The sequence below is a fragment of the Bactrocera latifrons genome, unplaced genomic scaffold (genome assembly GCF_001853355.1).
Source record: "Bactrocera latifrons isolate USDA-ARS-PBARC rearing strain unplaced genomic scaffold, ASM185335v1 scaffold_99, whole genome shotgun sequence".
Classification (NCBI taxonomy): Eukaryota; Metazoa; Arthropoda; class Insecta; order Diptera; family Tephritidae; genus Bactrocera; species Bactrocera latifrons.
Window position 1 is genome coordinate 899,373 of NW_017537700.1, and position 24,889 is coordinate 924,261.

At 35.6% G+C, this 24,889-nt stretch overlaps 1 protein-coding gene across 1 annotated transcript in view; it reads right to left on the reverse strand.

The window, feature by feature from the left end:
• Positions 1-18,405, reverse strand: part of LOC108978017 — a 35,405-nt gene extending 17,000 nt beyond the window's left edge. Inside the window, exon 1 of the mRNA XM_018948071.1 lies at positions 18,198-18,405. Within this exon, the coding sequence (XP_018803616.1) occupies positions 18,198-18,234 (37 nt within the window). The 5' untranslated portion in view covers positions 18,235-18,405. The remainder of the gene's footprint in view (positions 1-18,197) is intronic.
• Positions 18,406-24,889: the final 6,484 nt, after the last annotated feature.

Consider the following 24,889-nt stretch of genomic DNA (forward strand, 5'->3'; position numbering starts at 1 on the left):
CACCTGGAATTGAAATTTTAAATTTAAATATTCATGAGTGTTCAATGTTGTATTATTTTTCGAGTTGTTTTTCAATTGTTGTATAATTCCCATCACTTAAATCTGATTTCTCTTGAGCTGTAGAGTACAACGTTTGACGTTGTTCTACGTTCCGGTGGTAAGTTCATTGTAAAGGCTGAACCTTGCTCAAAATTGCGGAAATATTTGCCACTTATGATGAACAATTTTTACGTGAATATATTTCTGCCAGAAATTGCGACCTCAAATCGGTATACAAGGTGAATAAAATTTCAAAGTCTGCTAGTAGTCGTGAAGAAGAAAATACACTGTTTGAATTGGAAAATAACCTTAAAAATACTAAAGAAAATTGTCCTCGTGTCCTTGTTAAACAAACTAATAAGTAGAAAACAAATTGATTTTAAATCTAGGTCAAGCAGGCAACAATTTACCTAGACCACTTTCTATCTAGTAATTTATAAACTCCAAATCACTGCTCTGTTATAAGTGTTGATTTTATAAAAGCCTTCGATCGTATAGGTGCCCACTCTATACTCAAACAAGTTGATCAGTGAAAAGTTGGTCCGAAAATCTACAACTATACAAAAGCATTTTTATGAAAAACATTTGCGGCCAACGTAAACGGATATAAATCAAACTTAAAAAAGTAAAAAAATTGGAATACCACAGGGGTCTCTCCAATCGGTGATGTTATTTCTAAACACATTTGAAAAAATAAATGCTTTAATGGAAAAGAGTTAATAACATATCCCACTATTCATATGCAGATAATTTCTATTTTATCGAAGATTAACGACGTAAACACTTACAATAATGATTCGAAAAACTTGTCTTCTTTATTTACAAATTGATCATTAACACCGGGTGCATCTATTAATTTTGAAAAGTGTAAGAAGCGGAACTGCAATCTTCCAGACCCAGTGTTTCGCAATCATATCATAGAACGTGTGCTCTATCTTAAAATCGTAGAAATAACTAACGATCAAAAACTCACTTTAAAATACAAAATCGAAGTCCTATGTGAAGACCTTTCAAAACGAATAAATCTACTTAAAATCATATGCAGCTTGAAAAGTGGCGTACATACAAAGTCTTTATTAAATATTATGAAAGCCTTGATACTGGGGAAGATCTACTATTTCCTTATTATATGTATATGGCAAAACATCTAAACGCTATCTGCAGAAAATTGAAATAAACTACCACATGGCACCACGCATAATTAGTTTCGGGTTTCGAACCAACTGCAATTGCAAACATACTCTATGAACTGAAACTCCCTACTATTAAAGACCGCATTTTTAAATTAACTGTGAGTAAAATCTATAACTGCATACAAAACTCTTATAACATCCTGTACACAGACTTCAAGACTCATTTCAAAAGATACCTAAAAATAAATTCTACATTCACAAAAATCTTCAAAATGACTAAGAAGATAGGCATAGGAACATAGGCATTTATCGAAACTAAAAACCTACAAGCTATTCAGTTTTCCCTGGAAATCTGCAGAATCTCTTTTCGTATACAGTGGTTTTCCCAAAAATAACACGAACCCACTTGCTTTAAGGCAACTACATGTCAAGGAAGTGCCAAAATGGAAGTAAAAGCACTGGCTAATTTGATACTGTGATGGTTCAAAGAAAGTTGAAAACACCTTTAATATTACAACAGAATCTAAAGAACTAATCAAAAATGGGCTTCTGCCTTGCTACACGGCTATATTCAACTCGGAAATTAGAGCAATTGAAGAAGCTGCAAAATTAAAACCCCGAAGGCTGTAACCTAATAATATGCACCGACAGTCTCTCAAGCATGTCGAACGAGTGTTTTAGTTTTAGCTCGTTGGCCGGTATGGTAGTATGCCGGAGCAAGCCTTTTGTATGGCCTCTACGTTTGCATAACGCTTTGCTTTCATGGGCAAATGCATTTTTCAGAGAAGGAAGAAGTCGCACGGTGTCATATCAGGTGAATATGAGGAGTGGGTAATGGTTAAAATGTGATTTTTGGTAAAATAATCGGTCACAAGCGTCGATCGATGAGAATTTTTTCAATGAATTTTTGGTCATCAGTCAATTTGTGCGGAACAAACCCTGCACACATGTTTTGGAGATCTGCAATTCCATTTCCATGAATTTGAAATTATGATTTCGGCTGATTTACAGTTTCGATGGAATTTCAGGTGATCACGGATTTTGATTGGTCCACATGTTGATTGATAAATATAGCAGATTCTAATGCACCAGTCGACATATAGATGGGGCCACCAGGGGGCGCTAGATTTAAAAAGTTCTGTTTACTTGTAGAGCAAGGGTTTTGTCTCAAATTCTGTATTTCTAACCAAATTTCGTTTGCGGAATCGTTGCGAATGTTGGAAAAGGCTTACGGCGATTCAATTTTATCAAAAACGCAAGCCTAAAGAGTGGTACAAAGAAGATTGAAGATATATGTATCTCGTTATGGATGACTTTCGACCTCTTCAACTGATGAAAATATTAAAAAAGTTAAGCATTGAAAATTGTCAGCCAAATGTTAGAGAGAAAAGCTGAATTTTTTTCAAAAAGAATAGGATAGTGATCGAATTAAAAGCCAAAGACACAATGAATACCATCGATCGACCACCGTATTCAACAGATTTGGCTCCATGTGAATTTTTCTTGTTCTTAAAACTGAAATTGCTGCTCCGTGGAACCCTTTTTCAGTCGGTCGAAGAGATAAAACAAAATTCGCTGAAAGAGCTGAAGGCCATACCAAAAAGTGCTTATGAAAAGTGAAAGTGGAAAAATGGTTGACATAAGTGTATTACATCTTGTGGAAATTATTTTGAAGGTGACAAAATACAATTTCCGCGTACTTTTTTTGTCACGATGTAAAGGTCAATTAAGTGAATATATCTACATATTATATCTCTTGTTGCAGCATTAGGTTTGTGTCTTAAGTCTTTTGTATAATGCTCGTGTTTGCTAGAATTTGTAATTTTTTATATAAGAAACATTGCTTTATCACCCTGTAAAATTGCAATATAGAAACTTTTTGTGCTCAATATTGGCTTGGACGCTGAATTTTAGACGCAATGAGTTATGAAAAGGAGGAAATTGAAGAGCGCGACTTAAGCTGTGTCAAATTTGTTTATAAATTGTGCAACTAAGTGGTACATACTTATCATAATTCATAAAGATAGTATTAATTATAAAAAGGCTCAGGGCGTAGGTCGCAGTACATTTCTCAACTTATAATATAATATAATGAAATATAWATAAATGAAAGCGTTCTTTCCACACTTTACTACTAAAGACATCAAAGAACATATAAAAAAGTACTGCCATCATATAAATCTCCGAGATTAGACTAGCTATCAACATCACTACAGAGATCAAAACCCAACTGGTGTAAAACCTATCCACCCATCAAGACGTTCACTCGTCTTAGAATAGGCCACACTACAAGAACTCACAGCCATATTCTTAACGGTACCGATCAACCAAGCTGTCACCATTGCAACGCTCTCACCCAATCAGTCATTCACCTCATCGATGAATGCCCTGCACTGCACGTATTAAGGAAATCAACCTTTGGGAATAAGAGACCTTCCGACCTTCTCAAAGCAACAAACAGCGATAACATCAGTGCCATTAATAAATTTCTTAAACTGTGTAACATAAAATATTACTAAATATTTTCTTTTCACCATAATCTTAGTATTAAGAGCCGAAGGCCCTGGTAGCCGGTGCTGATTCTTACAAGTGGATTAATTATTTATAATTAGTTCTCTTTTAAATAAATAAATAAATAAATAAATAATGAAAGCGCTCGAAAAGATTCTCTGCCTCACGCCATCAATTTTTTAACTAACCATGAACTCCGCCACAAAAATGAATTATAAGCAAATATTTGTAAGATTAGATCCACTTCTTGGAAATGAACCTTAACCTTTTATTATATTAGAACGTAATCTACTTTTTTACTGCTCAAGAAAGCAAATGCCGTTCAAGTGCATGAAAATTCTCCCTTCTTTAAAGTCGGCTTCAAAGTTCATAGAGTCTTTTAGAGAACAATTTATACAACATCAGCAATTCTATATGCCATAATATTCCAAAAAAATAAATAGTCTTTTCATATTATATTATTATTGTGAGTTGTCAAATCGTTTACTCCACTTAACAACTAAATAGGACGTGGCGGTTGGCGATTTCAATAATTGCACTTCACTTTATTTTCAATAATAATCTAATAATTCACTTTATATAATTTTAAATGCTCAACAAACGAGCCATTCATTTGCTAACCAAGCCGCGAACCCGCTTGGCGCTGGCTTCGGTCGACAAATCTCTGAAGTAGCTGCGATCATTCGCCAGTGTAAACACTTTGTCACACGTTCACAGTGGCTGTGCGATTTGTTTGTTTGTTTTTTAGTTATTTTTTGTTTTTATATTATTAAATTGTTTTTGCTACTTGAATTTATGGCCACATTGAGCGTAATGAACACATTTCTTCCATTGTTTCGCCATACCTAACATTTCCAACCGACTTTGCGGTGAACCGTAGCGGCGTTCCGACTGCAGTTCCTCGTTGACTTCGTGTGAAAAATGAAAAAAAAAAAAAAACAATATTACTTGGGTGTAAAAGCTTATGTTCGCTTTATTTGTGGTTTTATTATTTCATTTGTTTATTATTAGGGTAGTTAGATAACTTGTTGGCGTTTTGAGTATATTTTAGTTTTATTTCTCAAATAAAATTAATTTTTTTTTCATATTATAGAACGATTTCTTTGTTACATCAAAATAAACTTTCATTATTATTGATCACCTAATGATCACCATGCTGCAGAAGCGATTCTTTTATATATGGCTCAAGCAGACCATGACTTCTGTTCTTAGACCAGGTATCCTCTAGGTCGTTAAACATAAAGTGAGAAGGCGAATTATCCCATCCCAGGGTTTTGCGCTGGATTTGGGACTCACCGCGTAAAAAAACACCTCCAATGAAAAGGTTGCAACAGCTTAGGATGAGTGACCCCCTTTTGATGACGACCACTGCAAACGTGCTAAGTATATAATGATTTAAGGGCATTTACCCCGCTATATGAACGTCTAGCCACAATCCGCATCAAACCGAAGTTCCTCAATATAGCATGAAGCGCTCCTAAGAGAATTGCTCATGCCAAAATCATGCTTGGAGACTTTAATGCCCGGGTGGGTAAAGGAGGTATCTTTGGTTGGTAAATTCAGCGTCCATGATGAAACCTCCCCAAATGGGTTGAGACTGATCGACTTCACTGGGGTCCGAAATATGATTATCTGAAGTACTAGATTCTAGCAAAAGAAAATGCATAAAGCTATTTGGCTGGCTCCGGATCGAAAAACCACTAACCAGATCAGTCGTGTTGTGATAGATGGAAGACACGTCTTTAGTGTTATTCTTGTAGAACCCCCCGAGGTGTTCTAATAATTGATGCCCAGAGCACACTGAAATTATTGAGGGAACACTTCTCCAGTTTGCTAAATGATAGTGAAAGCATAACACCAGGAGGTGATGAACCCGATTCCCCACCAATAGCGGTGGGGCAGACGTTTAATTGTCCGACTATGAGAAACACGCCTCAAGAAAAACAAAGCGGTAGGGGCCGATGGGTTGCTGGCCGAGCTGTTCAAATACAGCGGCGAAGAACTGTTAGGGACCATGCATAAGCATCTTTGTAGCTGATTGGAATTTTAGTTTGCTCTGTCGTATCCACGAAAGGGGAGACCCCAGAATCTGGACCAACCACCGTGGAATAAGCTTCCTTAACATTGCATATAAGGTTCTACCGACCGTACTGTGTGAAAGACTGAGGCCCACCGTCAAAACACTGATTGGACCTTGTTACTGTGGCTTTGGGCCTGGAAAATCTACCAAACGCCAAGTCTTGGAAAAGACTACCAATGCAAACATTGGACGATTAAGTGTTTCAAAGGTAGTGATTGTCTTATAAACTAAATAGTTCTAAGGATTGGTTTAGATTTGGAATACTAGCAGATGGTGTAAATTGTCTCTTCTTTTCTTAATAATACGTCAGAGAGGACAAAACTCAGAAATAATTAAGTACGTATTGAAAATAATAGATAGCAGCTATAAAAATTTTCGGTACATATGTATAGATAATGAATGACAGCTCGACAAATAACACTGTTTTCATTTCACTATGACTTCAAATTGACTTTAAATCTCGTTTAATGTGCCATTTGTGACTTCAAAGACTACCTAATGCTTTAACAGTCGACTATTTTGATAACGATATTAGTCAGTTACAGTTCGTTTTCATTGTTTTTACTACAATGACCATAAGGAATGGAATAATTATTTGACGTTGGGAAACTTGAAGAGCTTTTAATACACTGTAATCAATATTAAAGAAAGATTTGAACACTCCAAAGTAATAAAAAAAAAATCGTTTGGATTTGTGCAATACATTGTTAGTAAGATTAAAAACACGAACAAATCTTTGAACGAATTTGCCATCTATTCACGACGTGCGGCAGGTGTTAAGTGCATATTGCCACAGCGTACACTTGTGCAGCAAATTCATTATCAGCCAGACATATCAAAACACGCGCAGCTTCCTTCCTCTAACACATACAACAACAAAGTTAAAGGCTATTTGAAAACACCTTCACTTACAGTCAAGTTGATTCAGTGTAACAGCTGCCACGACCGCCAAGCGATTATGCAATGCTTGCCACATGCAACAAACGCACTCGTACATTTAACCAAGGAAAAGGCGACAATAAACAAATAAAAAATGATTTAATAGGAATATATGTGTGCGCATTCGCCTATCTCCGATAAAACGCAGACTCAACAAATAAACACACAGCGAGTAAGGCGGAGGTAGGTTGGACCGAAGTTGAAAATGTGGGTTTTATAGAAGCATTGGTAACACTAAATAACTGGAAATATATATCGTAGGTTCCGGTAGAACTCCTAAAAATTGTGGTACATGTTTCCAAAACAATATATATTTTAAAATTTTACATAACAAATCGTAACTAGTTGTCTTCTTAACGAATGTCGCTTGCTATGAATATGGATAAATTAAGTACTATCTTCTGATGGCTATTATAACTAACTTAAGTAAGAGTCACATTAAAGATATTAGACTGCAATGAAACCTCAAGCAAACCACAAACCCGGGACCCTTTTATACATTTTGGGTTTTGGTATACATTTGGGGTCGTTTTATATTTCAAGGACTATTTACTTGTCAGATAATGTCGAGAGGAGAAAATCTCGACAAAGCTAAGAGTGTGACTATTAGCTGGAATGTTTTGGAATCAAAACCTTTTAAATCTAAAATTGTACAAATTCTTTCTTTTTCTGGAAAATAATCCAGGGGAGTGGTAGTAGCTTCATTAAAATGAGCTGTTTAGGCGTCTATGGTTGGCAAAGGGTGATACGTTTGCAAAGCAAATGATTTATGCCTTTTGTTTACATCCAATTATGTCGCTACATGAATAAGATAGCTTGTAATATCCGAGTCAACTTTTTAGGCGCTAATGGCCGTCAAAGAGTGACACGTTTGCTCTGCAAAACGGTTTAATTATTTTATGTAAAGCTCAAACAACTCACGAGTTCCGGTCTTAGACCAAGTGTCCTCTTTGTAGTCAAAAAACATCCGTTTGAGTAAGAAACGTTCCTCCTCAGGGTTGGGAGCTGGGTATGGAACTCGCCACGTAAAAAACACCCCAATGAAAAGAAAGCATTGGATGAGAGACCCTCTTTTTGATAACGATCTGCATTGTTTGATCCCTCAATTGGGAAGGTGCCGCTGACCAACTGCTTGATGTTCTCGAAAGTAGGAGCTGACATCACCCTCGTCTGAGAAGTGCGTTGGACGGGACAAGGACTGAGATAAGTCTTTTGGCATTTAACACAGTGGCAATATAAAAGAGTACTATATTTGCTTTAGTGAGGGATTCGAGGCGGGAAAGACTCCGTGACCGAGTCCCGGCATTCACGCGGTGGATGAACGTCTAACAACAATCGGCATCAAAGCAAAACTCTTCAACAATAGCTGGGAATGGAAGAGAAGGACGATGGGACCAAAGATGTCTTCTATGACAAAATCGTGGTTGGCGTCTTCAACGCTAAGGTGGGTAAAAAGACACCTTTGGCACAATATGCTACGAGATCCTAGCATTGACACGGACCACTATCTTGTTATACTTGAATATGAAGAGGACCGTTAAAAAAAAAAAGGAAAATCCATTTTCCCTATAAAATCTTAATTAAGCTTAAGCTTCTTTCGAATTATGGCCTAAATAGTATTTTTTCTTGTTAAAAAATCGTTTGTGTTCATCTTTCGAGAAGCAATATGGAGACCAATCCAGAGAATAAAATGTTTGCCTTTTATTTGAGTTTTTGTTTTTGGAAAATCTCTTATTATGTGAATTCTTTTCGACGTTCTTTCAGCAAGATTCAGTTTTTGTAGTTATGTTCCGTTTCTAAGTAAAATGTGTTGACTTCATCCACAAGATGGTTTTTATACAACTATGATCAAATTGAATTTAAATAATTACTTCGCGTGTTTTTCGCATCGGTAAATATTTTTTCTGTAAGTTGGTAGTACTTTTGGTGACATCTATGCTAAGTTTCACGTCAAAATATTCATTAGTATTTGAGATATACATATGTCGTTTTGTGAGGCTCTAAAAGTGAATTCTTCAATTTTTACTATGTCTGAATTTATTCAACAAAGAAGGGCGATAATACACATGGTTATTCGTGATCATTTCGCCACATTTTCAACTAATACGAGTATCGAGCCACAACCACCGCGTTCGCCTGATTTACTTTCGTGTAACTTCTTGCTATTCAGCAAATTTACAAGACCACTCCACGGATACCGTTGTGACTCAATTGAGGATATAAAAGCTGAATCGAAGAAGGCTCTGATGGCCATCACGACGGAGGATTTTTCCAAGTGCTATGTGCTACTGAAAAATTCGTTGGCATAAGTGTATTGCAGAGGGAGGGGATTACTTTGAAAGAGATGAAATGGACAAAATTCGACTTTTCAATTTGATCACAGTAGTATACTCTTTCTTTCTTTCTCTATCATTGAAAAGTTGAATAATCTTTAAAGGCAGCGATGCTTGTGGGCATAAAAACGGAACACAAATAAACACGTGACATGTATCGAAATGCAATCAAAGCCAAAGAAATGCAATTCCTTCACATTGTCAACACCATTCGTCATCTTTGACGGTCAATGCCACAACCGAGACTTGTTGACTGGTCGGCCGATGTTGGCCTAGCGCTCTCATTGTCATGGTTAATGCGGAAAATATCATAAATTAGAAATCATCATCATTTAAGGCAATATTACGCTTAAATGCAACAGTTCGCAATGATAAATGCTCCGTTAAATACTCGCTCATGGACTTAAATTTATTGGTGCGAGTATTTAATAACCGGTAACTGCAATAGTAACTGTTTCATATTAATGATTATTGAACGTCATAAACGTTGTATAACAGGTATTTACAATATACATACATATTTATATGTATGCTCTTATATTATATACATTTATTTTTAAATATTTATTTAAAATATGCTTCTGGTTACTTCATTGTCACATACAGACGATTATCTACATATATAGACCTTAGTCTCCTACTAGTTGGCTCAACATCCGCAACATTTTGCACTCCTCGATACTCTCATTCATTTACAAACACATACGTATATGTATGTGGGAAGTAAGCGCATAAGCCAAGGAAATTGTAATGGGAGTAATTCCAAAAGGAATGAATGTGAAACTTCACCCCGGAGGCAGAGTTACACCAGCGCTGAAAGTGTTGCTGACGACAACTAAAATGAAAGTATGCAAAATAGTGTAACAGTACTTATACATTTAATATCTTTACATACATATGTATGTATAATAACTTCATATGTATGAGTGTCGTTATGAGGAGCTTTGGTAAGCTGAGTATGTTACGATTTTGCACCAGACATTAAAGAAGAGCAGGAAGTGTAGAAATTAATCAGGAAATAGCGCAGTGGGAGATGAAGTCTCCATAACTACGTGGTTGAGAATATATATAGAGTGATTCATTTTCAAGTTCCACACTTTTTTAAAGACAAACCACAGAAACTTCAACTTTAATGAGAAATGTTTATTATCATTCTTTGGCATTTATCTATTTCAAATATTGGCCCCTGCTACGTCTGATATGGTCCATGGTCCATTTCAACTGGTAACTGGCGAATTACACTCGTGATGTGTTGCTCGAAGCGGGATTACCTGCATAGACTTTACATGCCCTCACATAAAAAAGTCTAACAGTGTGATATCACAAGATCTCGGTAGCCAATCATACCTCCCAAAACATGAAATTTCGTGTTTACGGATTTATTCTCTCAATAAATCCATTGATTGATGCAATGTGTGGGAAGTTGCGCCGACTTGTTGAAATAAAATGTCGGCGAGATCGAGAGCTTCAATTTCAGACATTATCTGTCAGTCAGTCAGTCTCCATTGACGATCACGTTCTCACCGGCATCATTTTTGAAGAAATATGGACTGATGATTCTACTACCAAAGCGTTGTTTTTTCTGGATAAAATGGCAAGTCTTAAATTTTATTTGTTTATGTGCCCATTAAGCCAGATGTATATTATCGTTCTGAACACTGAAAAAAGTAACATGACAGCTTGACACCTTATGTGTAGTAATAAACTGGTACTAGCTCAAGCTTAACATTGAGAGTAAATGAAAATTATGAAAATAAGCAATATTGTTGGACCAACTAAGTCCATTATTAATTTCAGTCTAGTGAAAGCTTCCCCTGGCTTTTTTCGTGCCAGTCACTGTCCAATTTGAAAGGCCTACAATTGCGGCGAAATGAGCCTTGCTAAGAGCAAATAGTTCAGTGGATCTAATGGTTTCCACCTTACAAAGGGACTCTTCTCAGTCTGATGATGTTGAGACTTTTGCCAGTATACTCCACGTAATGAATAATATATAAAACATTATTGGCTTGACTATGGTTTCATAAAGCCAAAAACCACTTCTCTATAGATATATAAGTCTCCGATACCTTCCCCACTCCCTTATAAATAGGAATAAATTAGGCTCCCAAGAGAGCATCCTATTTAGTGTGGGCTTCAGATACTTTACCCTGCTCGCAGGTTGTAGACTAATGCCTCTCAATGAGAGAAAAAGACGTTCGGTACTTTATATCTTCTGATAAATGGCAATTTACCCAGAGCAGGGTATATTAAGGTAAGGTAAGGTAAGGAGAAGAAGGGTATATTAAGTTTGTTAGGAAGTTTGGAACACCCAGAAGGAAGCGTCGGGGACCCTATAATGTATATATATAAAGGATCAGTATGTCCGTTTGTCTGTCTGTTCCTCTGTCTGTATATATGTATACGAACTAGTGCCTCAGTTTTTAAGATATCGTTTTGAAATTGTGCAAACGTCATTTTTTCGTCAAGAAGCTGCTCATTTGTCGGAGTTGCCAATATCAGACCACTATAACATATAGCTACCATACAAACTGAGCGATCGGAATGATCTTCTTGTATGGAAAACTTTCACATTTGACGATATATCTTCACGAAATTTGGTATAGATTATTTTCTAAGGCAACAATGTAATCTCCGAAGAAATTGTTCAGATCGGATTACTATAGCATATAGCTGTCATACAATTTGAACGATCGGAATCAAATGCTTGTATGGAAAACTTCCGCTAAGGAAAGAAATGCACCTGTGAAGGGTATATTAGTTTCGGTGCAGCCGAAGTTAATGTTTTTTCTAATAGTTAGATGGAATGTAAGTGTCTCCTTACTGCTGAAAGTTCTTCCACTAGCCCCTTTTTTCAGATGTCCTAAAGGGGTAGAATTTCTCATCAGAATGTTCAAACATCGACAAAATTATCAAAATGGAAAAATTAAGGTATAATTTAAATATATTCGCTGATATGAGGTAATTCTGTTGAACAATGAATGATATATGTATGTACATATGTTGGGCCGTATTAAACATAATATTTTTTTTCATCTGGTTAACTTTATAAATGGAGACTGTGTATACATACCTACATCTTTCACCTTATAAATAAGCACTTATTAAAATATATATAAATGGCTTCATGAAATTGGGAAGGTGTGTTTTCCATAAAGTACTTTAATTTGACCATGGAAATAGAAAATATTCATAGTTTGTTTGTCTAATAAATAAATGTTCATCTTTTCACATAACAATAATAAGCAACATTTATCTATGTATATAAAATTACGTATAGTACATATTTATATTCATAATGTTTAATAAAAGAGTGAATTAAATATTAAATATGTTTATGTTCAGACAGCTAATAAAAAACTGCGGGTGGTGATTACATAACTGAAAAATTAACAATGATTTTTTACAACCAATAGTGCGATACTTATCAGTCGATTGCTTGCCTCATACTCATACGAGTATTGCCAATGCTACTCATATTAATATTATACTTTGATGATGACCCGATATGCGATACACGTTCCAATTTGCACGCTCATAAATTCATATAATAAAAATCGGAACGTGCAAGAAAGGAGACCAGGTGTACATTATCGGTATGCTTCAAGCAGAAGTTTTTAATAATTTTATTTTCTTCCAAATAATTTTTTTGTCACGTTATTACCTGTTACCATATGTGGTATAATATGTGCATGTCTTTGAATATATACAAGTATGTAGATGTGTCGGTGGTGGCGGTAGCCGAACACGCCTCTTATAATTGGTAATCTATATTTTTGACGTGAATTGCTTTTATTGCGCTTTACATACCACTTAAGCCTTTTAGGGTATTTCATCAAAATCGTCATAAAATTGAAGCAATTATCGTTGTTTAATAGTAAGCATATTTTCTGAGTAATTTATTCATCCAAGGTGTTTTTAGCAATAATAAGAAGACAATTAGTAATAAAATAAAATATATAAATAATAAATTATTATAACAAACAGAACCTAATTTGTTTTTTTATTTCACAATTATCAACATATCGCTTATCATTAAGGATTAATTGGAAAGTTTCCATCAATCGCACATTTTCATGAGGTTTAAGAACTTAAAGAATTGTGATCAGATTTGGAGAATACCGTTTATGTTGAAACCAATTTCATACAATTTCGATTTCATTGATTTTGAGTTCGAGCGGCATCCACTTTGCAGATATATCTTGATTATCCAAAAGTTCATTAGTTTTATATCCAATATTTTTTTTATTTTTTTTTTTTTTATTTTATTTAAGCTTACATAATAAACAAATTATTATATAAACTAAAGTACGCAGCGCTAGCATCATAGGCTTTCGGCTGAGATATATATGTTCTTCAATTTGATATTCAAAACATTTTTAGAGTTTTCGCCTAAAACGTTCGAGTGTCCTCTGGGCTTATCGACGCCTGGAGCAGGCCGATTTACAGGGAGCTACAAAAAATGAAAAAATCGCGTATGCGGAAAATATGTTGGATTATTCTGAACAACGTTGCTCAAGAGACTAGCAGTCTAAACCAGTTTCGATGGTGCGATTGTTAAGGTGAAACTTTTAGGGATTTTAAAATAGAACTCCTAGAAATTAATCATAATAACCTTTATTAATCGACAAAGCGCTTTGAGCCAATCAAAAATTTGTTGAGGCGGGTAATGTCAGTTTCGTCAAACTGAATTTTCAGCATAAATGTGGATTGAACAATGCCCAGTAAGACCTTCTTTTGTATTTTGTAACCCAAAAATGCTGTAACTCACTAATAATTATTTGACAATTAATTCCAGCGGCACTCTTTCATGAACAGGATAGGAGTTTTTTGTATTGTTTGGTTAGCTAAAATGTCATTAATTGTAACGACAGCTTTTGACTGCATTTTGACCAACTCTTTCTATCCTTACTGTTTGCACGATAAAAATATGGTTTCTTACAAATTAAATATATGTCTATCATGCCAAATTGTATTAAATAACGGCGTTATTACTCAGCTGTCTTCGAAAATAGGTCCAACAAAAAGAAACCACAAGTAAGTTAGAAAACGGGAGCTTGTGGCCTGAAGCGAGAAAGTGTGAATTGCGTTTCTTGTTACGTGCACGCATGCTCCCATCTACATACACACATGCACTTACGCATATTCAAAAATTCCTCTACATACCCACTCGTGTATATAAGCAACCAAATAACTTCCTCATCGGCCCAATAAAGCGATCAGTTGGCACTGCGTACGGTTTCTGCCACAGCAACACCCGAAAAGCAATGACAACAACAGCGAAGTGAACAAGATTACACTAGATTTTTTTAGCTGCCGCCACTTGCTTACTCACCTTTTCCATTTCTTTATTTATTGACCACACAATCTACCGCCTATTTGAACCGAATATGCATAGTCGCCATACCGGTGTCAGGCGCTTGTCGCGATCGAGTGCTCCATATGCATATCCGCTAGCGATTTGTCTCAGGAAATATGACCAAAATAGGGAATATCAATTGCCGCCGCGACCACACCACCCCATTGATGTGCCTCGTCCACATATCTATATGTCGCTACGCGGCTGGAGGCGTCGCCACGTTAGCGCGGCAATCAACTGTCTGCGCGCCATTAACGAGACTTCGCGTCTTGGCTTCGATTCAGCGCCTTACATTTTGTTGGTGCAATTAAAAAGTAATCATCGGAAAATTTGTGAAAAATCGTCGACTAACAAGATACATATATTCATAAAAAGTCAATTGGAAAATTAAGAAAGCATTAGCAAAAGCAAAAACAAAAAAACAAAAAGAGTTAACAATCAACAACAATGTTTTTGGCCCGATTATATGTGGACTGGTTGGTGGCGCTGTGCTGCCATGCTGGCCAACATGTCCCATCTATAACATCTTTTACTTCCGAAATGCAGCCGGTGACCAAGCGACCTTCCAGGCGACAATGCGCGGCCGCGTCTAATGCAGTCTTGTGCGTCTGCGTGTGCGCATATGATGCGTACAACAACAAGTTCGTCGAAGTTGTTGCGCCTGCCTGCTGGCTTTCGCTGGGTGGCTTCCTGTTCGCGCTGGTTTTGGTATTGTCAAGCTATAGAGGATTTTTTCACTTTCCACAGTTATACACACGTTTACTTGTTACCTAAATTTATGCATGTTTTCAAATGCCTTTTTGTTTATTCTCTCGTTCATACGATTTTTGGTTATGCGCTCGCGCCTTGATTTTGGGATTAGTGCGTGGCGGCCAATGCCCTGAATTCGTGCCGTTCGAAACTCACACCCACATCCAAACATAAGGAGGTGTTCATATGCGAACAGGTATCGTGCGCGTACGCACTATTTTTCGGTTATCTGCTCTCGTTGCACGGCTTCGGTCCATTAGTCTGGTTTTCGTATTTACTGTTACAGCCGTTGTCAGTTGCGTTGCGTTGCTTTACTTATTTTCATGGAAATTAATTGTCGTAAGATTTTTAGCGCGACCACTTCCTCGAAAAAGCAATTGATCGACAAATGCGGAAAGGATTGCTTCGTGATTTTTGGATCTCAAAGTCAACGATTTAATGTCATGAACTTAATTTGCGCACATTTGCAATAGTTGTTTTTCTTATAAATATATATTACCGTAATTGCGTAATAAACGTATGAAAAATAAACTGCTAAAATTGGCTTAATAATAATAGCAGCGTATAAGGCTGGAAAGTCGGGTTCGTTGAAGTCCGATGTGAGCGCAAATAAGAGGAAAAAAAGATAGCGGGATGAAAGAGGAGAAAAAACTTATGCCAAAAGTAGTATTACATTTCTTATAATGATTAGAATGAGTACGTTCCCATTATTGATTTCTCGATAAGTTGATCGATTATAAATTTATCACAAACAATGCTCGAATGTTTACTAAAGCACAGCAACGTAATAATAATTATGTTATGGTAATTTGAGCATATGTATATACATATGTATATCTAATAATCATTCTTATGAAAGGTGTATACATTACTGCCAGATATCAAAACTTAGAGCTTTTTTCTCTTTTCTATTTATTCATATAATCTATCGCGCCATGAAAACGGACTATTAGATGTCTGAAATTTAAGCTCGTGATTTCGGCGACATTTGGTTTCAACAAGACGTCGATACTTCCACCACATCACACCAATCCATGGATGTATTGAGAGAACAATTCGGTAAGCAGACTATTTCACGTTATCACACTTTAGGATTCCCCATTAAATTTGAAGTTTCTGTGTTTTTTCTTTAAAAAATAAAACCTTTAAATATAAAACGTCTCCGAACAGCTCTATTGTAAGAAGTCTTTTCATCACAAAAGTGCATTCCGAGGTTTTCTATCGCTTACCGAGGACCATCTGGTCAGAATATAAATCGAACTTCGATCCTATGACGTGTATATATAAGTATGTACTAGGGTGTTTTAAATAAAAATTTTGAATTTTTTTCTTCAAATCTTACTCGCTCAAATGTTAGTGATTGACAAAACAAAATCCTCCCTCAAGCCAGGCGCTGTAGCTTAACTCTATTTCTAAATGAATAAAACTTAAATTTTAACATTAAAAGCGAAAACTTTAATTAAATAAATGAATTTCACCGTTATTTTAAATTTTCACAAAAAATTTCGGTTAATTTTAATTCTTCAAACACTTCTTTCACGCACTACTGAGATTTTCACTGACCGGAAACGCGGTGCAAATAAAAAAAGTCCCGCAATGTAACAAAAACAACAAGCCAAGCGAAACAAGTTGTTGCATGTTTTCATGTCAACATCTGAAGCTAACTTATTTTGAAATGCATCCCAACAAAAAGGTTGCATTAAAAAAGTATGATCACATATATTAAATGTATGCCTACCACTACTAAGAATTCGACCGCAACTGTATATAATTCCTCCAATTTGCTTAACTTCTTCTTCGTTCTTCTCTATGTAAACATTGCTTTTTACTTATTTTTGGTAAATAGCAGTTTATGTGGTGAGTTCCGCGGTATAAGTCTTTCAGCTCTGTTGGCCGTCCAATCGATTAAAGTAGGAAATTCACCACATTCGCTGCTACTTCTCAGAAATGAGTACGTTCTCCGGCAGATATATACGTAAAATAACTGATTTCATGCGATAATGCACAAAGAGCAAAGTGAAATGCTTTGAAGAAAAGATACAAATATCACATATGCGTAATTATTTTGTGTCACGAAAACGATTTTTTTCGCAGTAAATGGTAAAAATAATATTTCTCAAATTCTTCAAATGATTTGGATTTTAAAGTTCTTCAAATGGCAAATCATTTGGTGTTGGTGTAAGCTCATTTTTTATATGCCCACGATGGTACTGAATAACCGCCGGCAAAACCCACTTTCTTCGATTTTTAAATTTAAAACTGGATGAACTTCATTTAAAATTCACTTTGATGAAATGTCTTTTCTGGGAAAATGTCTTTCACATAAGTATGTATATGTATATAACTTTTACTTATGTATGTATATGGTAACTTTTGATTGCAGGCCCTTGCCCAATTATTTCGAACAACTTTCGTTAGTTGTATTTGCTTATACACACTCCACGATATACCTCATGATATGTGAAAAAGTTCTGTGCAGAATAAAAATTTCTATAAAAAAAATGTCGAAAAAACAGGCCATATTACCGTACTGACCCCTTAAAAATTAAATTGAAATAAAATAATATTCTAATAATTGTATACTGGAATCATCGCGTAAATGTGCATCCATAAGAAATTAAATTAAACACACATACACGAGTCAGAGAGAGAACATAAAACAATTATGCATTCTCGCGTGAAACCAGTTGTTTTACATACCTACATATATTTCTGTCAGAGAACGTACTCATTTCTGATAAAGAGCAGCGAATATCGTGAATTCTTTACTTCAAGGTTTTTCAGACAGAGAAAAGCAGAGAACTTAAAACAATGAGAAGGAGCAAATTGAAATTGGTATGATGCTCGATTGGAAGGCTAAAACAGCCGAATAATTTCAACAGAGGAATTCACCATATTCGCTGCTATTTAACAGCAAAAGTAAGTAAAATATTACTGTTTACATACAGAAACGAGAAAAATGGAAGAAGTGAGGTAAAAAATAAAAATGCTATGTCAAATATGCATGATGGTTTTTTTATGGATATAGAAAGGAAATTGTGCCCATTTGCACTTACCCAGATTCAAGGTTGGTACTGTATTCTTTTTGAGCATTTTTGTGCCAATTGCCGCTTTTGCGAAATGTTTCTCACAAACAAATGCGTTGGTAGATGGAAAGTGGTCAGTTGGAAAAATTTTTAGATTGTGCTTCCACTTTTCAGCCAGCTCCCTATCATTTGGGAAACTAAACAGACGTACTACCCCACCGCTTGTACTTTCGCAACCGCGCACACGACACCTTCTAAATTTAGGCATTTTTTTAAATAACTATTATTAAAAAACTCAGCGAGCGAACGAAAACCAACCGACCGGCACAAAAACACAAACAATATGAAATATATACATACATACATATATAGTAAAGAGAAAATAAAGGCATAGAGAAGGTGCAGGTACGGCAGCGAACATTTGTAAAATTTTAACCGGAGAATTCACCTCACAACCGTGGAATTCACCCTTAAATGTTAGCATTGTTTACTGCTCTCTCACATACTCAACCAGAGAACATAGATATGAATATGAAGAGGAATAAATATATGTATATATGCCAATGATGTTACTCCTAACGAATGTAAAGAATGTCGTTTTGCCGTTAGCATTTCCATACTCATGTTTCAATTTTTGCTTTCGACCAGGGAATCGCTTGTATTTGCAATGTATGCAATTGTATGTACATATGCTTTTGTGTTTTGCCGTCAGCAATTCCATATTCACATGTAAAAGTAATTATGATATGAGTATATTTTTGTATGAATGCATAATAATATTTATAGTCAAATTGGACTTGTATATTTAATAATTTTATATGATTTTTACATAAATAATGTTGACAATGTTGTGAGGTGACTCAGAGAGCATAAAATAATGAGAAGGTGCACATCGATTTTGGTTTAATCTTAAAAACTTCAACCAGTGGATTTACCATATTCGCTGCTATTTAGCAGAAATAAGTAAACAACAACTCTTTACTTACAGAGGAAAGTAAACGAAACGAGAAAAATGGAAGAAATTAAGCAAAAAATAAAAATGTCATGGCACATATACGTGATAGTTTTTTTATAAAGAAAAATTGGAAGAATTATATCAGAGATAAAGAGATGTCCAACTCATCTCTCATTGAAAGTGAGAGAGCAATTGCCAAACGTCAAAACCTCCTGAACTCGATCAACTGTCAAAGCTCAGCAGGTTTTGACGTTTAGCAATTGGAAACGAGCAATGGCCAGATTGAAATCTTACCAGAAAAATATATAAATAGAGGCATTTGTTGGTAGTTTTTCATTGGTATGGAAGTATTCGACGCTGTACCCGCCGGGGGGCAGATGAAGAGGAAGACATCCACTCCGTTGGAAGGACCAGGTGGAGAAGGACTTGGCTACGCTTGAAATATCCAACTGGCGCCACGTAGCGAAAAGAAGAAACGGCTGGCGCGCTGTTGTTAACTCGGCTATAATCGCGTAAGCGGTGTCTAGGCCAATTAAGAAGAAGAGGCATTTGTTACATCGTTCAAGATCACTAATAAAAATGTATAACAATGAAAATTAAATAAATTTCTGAAATGAAATGTATTTGATGAAACGTTTTGTAATGTGAAACGTCATAGTATTAATTTTCAATGGAAAATGATTAAAAATGTTTATTGATTGAGATTTAACAAGCTTAAATCCTTTTATTGGGTATTGAAAGGTCAAAAGTCGGTTGCTCTAACCTACCAAAAAATATTCAAATACTTTCTCCATTTATTAAACGACCTCTATATGGTAAATTTTTATCGTTATAAATGTTCTTTTAATTTAAATGCGCAAAAGTAATTACTTTGTGTGGCCATAATGGGAAATTTTATAAAAAACGCTAATTTTGAGGAATTCTTACTGAAATAAGTTTATCCCTGATTATATTTTTTCACACAAATGTGGAATTGATCATATGTAAAAGTTAAGGCAAAAAAATTTTTTTCTTACCTTTTTAACAATTTTTGCATACTTCGGTTACGAATTTGTTTAATGTTCTCAGGTTTGATATTCTCTGGTTCCGGTTACTTTGAATTAATTTATGGATTGGGGGTTACAGAAAATCATTTCTTGGATGATATTTTCAAATTGGAAAAATTAGCATATAAAATTTTTTGGTTTTAAATATTTTCGTCATCCAAATTGATGCCACCCGTAGCATGCAATGGAAATTATAACGCAATAGCACAATAATAACGATTTGCATTGAGCTATAAGTTTAATGCGTGATTCAAGTATTTAATTATTGAATGTCGAAATCAGCAAAATAACACGCGCCACAACAAAAACTAAGCAAAGACTAGCAAACTAAATACCATTGAGAAAAAAAAGTTAAACGATGACTTTTAAATTTTTTTCTTTTACGCGCTCAAAATTTTTTTTTGCAAACAAATTGCATAAAGTTCAGGTGGCCGCGCCACTCCACAAGTCACTGTGACATAAACACACATTTTGGGCACTAAATAAATATGATTCAATAAAGATTAATAATAAAATGTATGATTTAGCCCACCACAAATACTATAAAGTCATCGTTAGCGCTTAGCAAAATTGTCGGGATTATCGGCAACCATTGCAACGCCTCTGCACATATGGTGCGAAGTGGTTGCAGCTCCGATTATTTGCGCGCGCTGAAAACACGTTATAAAGCACTTAACGCATTGGATGATCGATCGCTCACTCGATCAGCAGTGCGTCAAAATCGCAACAAAAGACGAAATCAAAGAAAAAAATAACGGCAAATAATTGAAATTTCACAAAGCAGTCGAAATGCGCCTGAATGCTGGCTGAAAAGCCAAGCCGGCTTTAAAGGAAACGAACTGGCGAAATGCCAGAAATAATTGTGCTGATCATAATCGCTAGTCAATGCTCGCAAAAAAAAAAAAGTAAAAACGATGAATAAGGGGAAAATAAATCAAAGAGGGGTAAAAAAGAGGGGTTGCAGCATGTTTTTGGATTTTTCCCATGATGTGAAGTAAATATTATATTATATAAATGCAACGATGTTCTCCTACAGATCATCTTTTTATTCTTACTTGGCTATACAACTTTGCTAAGCCCACTATAGCCACTGTTATTCCTTTCTGTGTACGTCATTAAGAATATAGAAATCTGAATAAAGTTATGCGCTTCGTCTTTGGCCTCTCCAGATTCAGCTTTTTCAGTATTAGTAGAGGCATCCTAAAATCTCTGGCTTTTATTACTATCGATTGATATTATTGAACCTACCTACCTAGCTATAATCTATGTCTTTTATAATTTTCTGTTCTCATCGAGTCTAAAATATAATTGCTTCGAGATTTTGTTTTCTCATTGAGCTTTTGAGAATATAGCCCTTCAAGTTCATTATACTACGAGGTATATATAGATTAGTGATGTTGTTAAAAGACTATGTTCCTATACACTCGGATAAAGTTAGGTCTTTTAATTTGTGTTTGATAGCCATTGGAGAGAATATACGCTTTGAAGCCTCACTCGAAATTAAAATATGAAAAAGATTATGACCCAGTGTGTTCTCTTGTAATAACAAATTTTTTACCAGCTGCAGTTAAAAATTTGGGAAAGATAGATTTCTTTTATAGGCCTGCGCACTTATACGATCCGATTTTCTTGTTTATATTTTCACGTTATCGAACGATGTCTTTTGTGATATCAATTCTCTTTCAATTAGTTTTGCGAATAATCAAAGAACCTTAATTCAATGGGTTTTCATAGAAATAAGAATAGGAATTCACTTTCTAAAGAATCAATACATTATAGAAGTTCCCTTCGAAGGAATATCCTTATTAGGCCTTAGATTGAGCGCCATCTCATATGGGCATTAAATAAGACAACAATCCCAAAGCTTGATGGCAGGTAAGAGTAACGACTATCCCGAAACCCGGAAGAGCTTTCACATTAGGGGAGATATACACTGTTCTGCACGCTGTTGTGTCATGGCTGGACGGAGTAGTTATGCGTAAGGATTACTAGGGCATCTTTCTTGATGTTGAGAAAAGGTTGAGAAGGTATTGGTTGTCTTAAATTGTTGTAAAGGAGCTATTGGGAGACTGTAGAATCTCTTACCAAAAGTTGGGTTTTGGCTATGCGAAATCGTAGTGTTCCACGAGCGGACCTCATTAGCATCGATGATTTTATACGTTCAACACTAACGGTGTCACTTAATGCCATCATACATATGCCATCCGCGGACATAGCTTCGGAAGCTGTAAAGCCTATGGGCGAGCTAGAAAGAGCACCCTTACTGAAATCCCGTTGGTATGGGATCGAGATAATGTTCCCCTGTCTTCGCGCACTCCTGCATCCATGCGCCTCGTGCGAGCTCAGTAAACGTTGGTCAGCAACCAACACTAGTGAAGTTGCAAAGGCCTTCTAGCCCAGAATAGAACGGTAAAGGTTCACGAAACTTCCAGCCCTTATCAAGATTCACATGACCGTAATGATGGAAAGTGTCCCATTTCACGCGGTAATGCTCAAGATTTTATAAGACGCAACTTGTCAAAGAGGAGGAAGAGGTGGTGGAAAAAAGGTATACACTTTTTCATTCCTGAATTTAAGCCAGGCAAAATTTATCATTCAGACAAAGATTCTTAATAATTAATAACGGAATTTCTCGAAACTGTCAAAGATTTTAGAATACTGATGCTACATTACGTTCACACTCTCTTTTTCAACGATTCGCTTTTTACTTTTACCTCTAATATAATGAAAAAACGCGTAAGTCGTGAGAGTAGTTGCGCCGTTATTACCATTTAAGAGTACCTAGCTTCATAAGGAATAAAGCAAGGCTGTCTCTTGGCTAAAACTTTAACTTAACGAGTATAAAATTGTAAATAACAACAAAGCGGTAAGTCAAAGCGCGCAGGGATATATGTACGTAAGCTTTATATACAAGCATGCCTGAACGTATTGTACTTATATATAATTCATATAATATGGTATATAAAAATTCACACACGCATGTATACATCCCTATATGTGATCTCTGCAGCTGTCGCTATTCATGTCGCCGTGTTGGCTTGTCTGCATCCCAATTTGTTCGTTAAAATGTCTGGACCAGTTACCTCATTGACTATCATATTCATATACATACGTATGCACTATACATATTTGTTTTTGTTGCGGTTTATTTAGCGTTCACTTCCTTAATTTGAAATTGCATACATTCCGAATGATTTATTTTTGGTTTTGGTTTGGTTTTTCGTCAAATGCATTCCTATTATGTGCCAATATACCTTGTAAAATAAATTATGGAATTCCAAACGGCGTACAAATTTGACAATTAGTTATGACTTGTGAATTATTAAATAGTTATACACAAACATCTACTTAAATATGTATATTACACTCGTCAACATGTTATTCGAATTTGAAACTTCATTATTTGAAACTGGCATATATTTATATATCGCAATTATGTGGGAAATAATAGAGTAAAGTCAGCCGGATGTTCGAAAATCCTGATATTAGTTTTATGGGGGTTAGGCCAAGTTTTCGCTTAAGTTTATTTATTTTAGGCACAAAGATACGCTATTATGGGTAAAATACGCTTTCTCATTTTCGTTGAGATAACTGACTTATTGGCCGATATATGCGGTACAAAGTCACCCCGAATTTCGAAAATCTATATATTAAGTATATAGGTGTAAGTATTGGTCAAATTCAACCCATTTTTGACATACAGACATATCATTATAAGATAAGGATTCTCCCTTACTTTTAGTTATATATATTTTCGATCAAAATTCAACTATAGGTACCGAAGTCTAAATATTCGGTACCTAGATGCTTGAACATTTTAATTAGACTTAAATAATTTTTGGTCATAAGGTGGCACACACTAAAGACGTTATTAGTGCATCCCGTTGAGAAGTAGGCTTAGTTATTGTCCCATTTCGTTCATTTTCGCAATGTGACAAAAGAATGTAAGAAGAATACCACATACAAAATTTTGACATCGGTTGGTCGAGTCGCGAGATAGGAAATTTCACTATAAAGTGGGCGGTGCCACGCTCTTCGTTGAAATTTCATACTAGCTCTCATAAGGGGCCTTGTAACATCCCGGTGGTAAAATTGAATGCCTTTGGTGTAATTAGTTATGAATATATTGCGATTTTAGTAGTTTTTAACAGTATCGTTATCTCGGATTTCATCAATTTTTACACTATCGGTGGAAGTTCTTATTAGATTTTTACTCAGCAAATTTAGTTGATGTAGCTTAAGTGGCGTAGGAGATATGTACATTAAACTAGTTAGATCACAGGTGTCCCTTGTTACTGCGATCCTGTGTACAGCTTGATATTTAGTGTTTAGTTATGGCACTATCTACGAACTGGCATTTTTTGTTTTTGTACTAAGAAACCCACATACCAAGTTTGACCAATTTAACAAGGATTTGGCTTTATTATACTCGTAAAGACAAGGGTTTGCCATTATGTCCTAAGAATGATTTCGTGCAAATAACCGCCGCGGTGGTTTCGAATAAATTTACAGCATTTTACAACAATTGGGGCCGTATGTCAGCAATAACCTGTCGACTACTCTTTTCCCAGGGCTCAATCGTCTCAGGTTTATCTGCGTCGACAAGCGATTTCACATAAGTAACTGCGCAAAAATATTCAAGCGGTGTTAAATCGTCTTGGAGGAAACGCCATACTCCCACGACGTCAGATAATTCGCTCAGCAAAAGTTTTTGCTGTGTT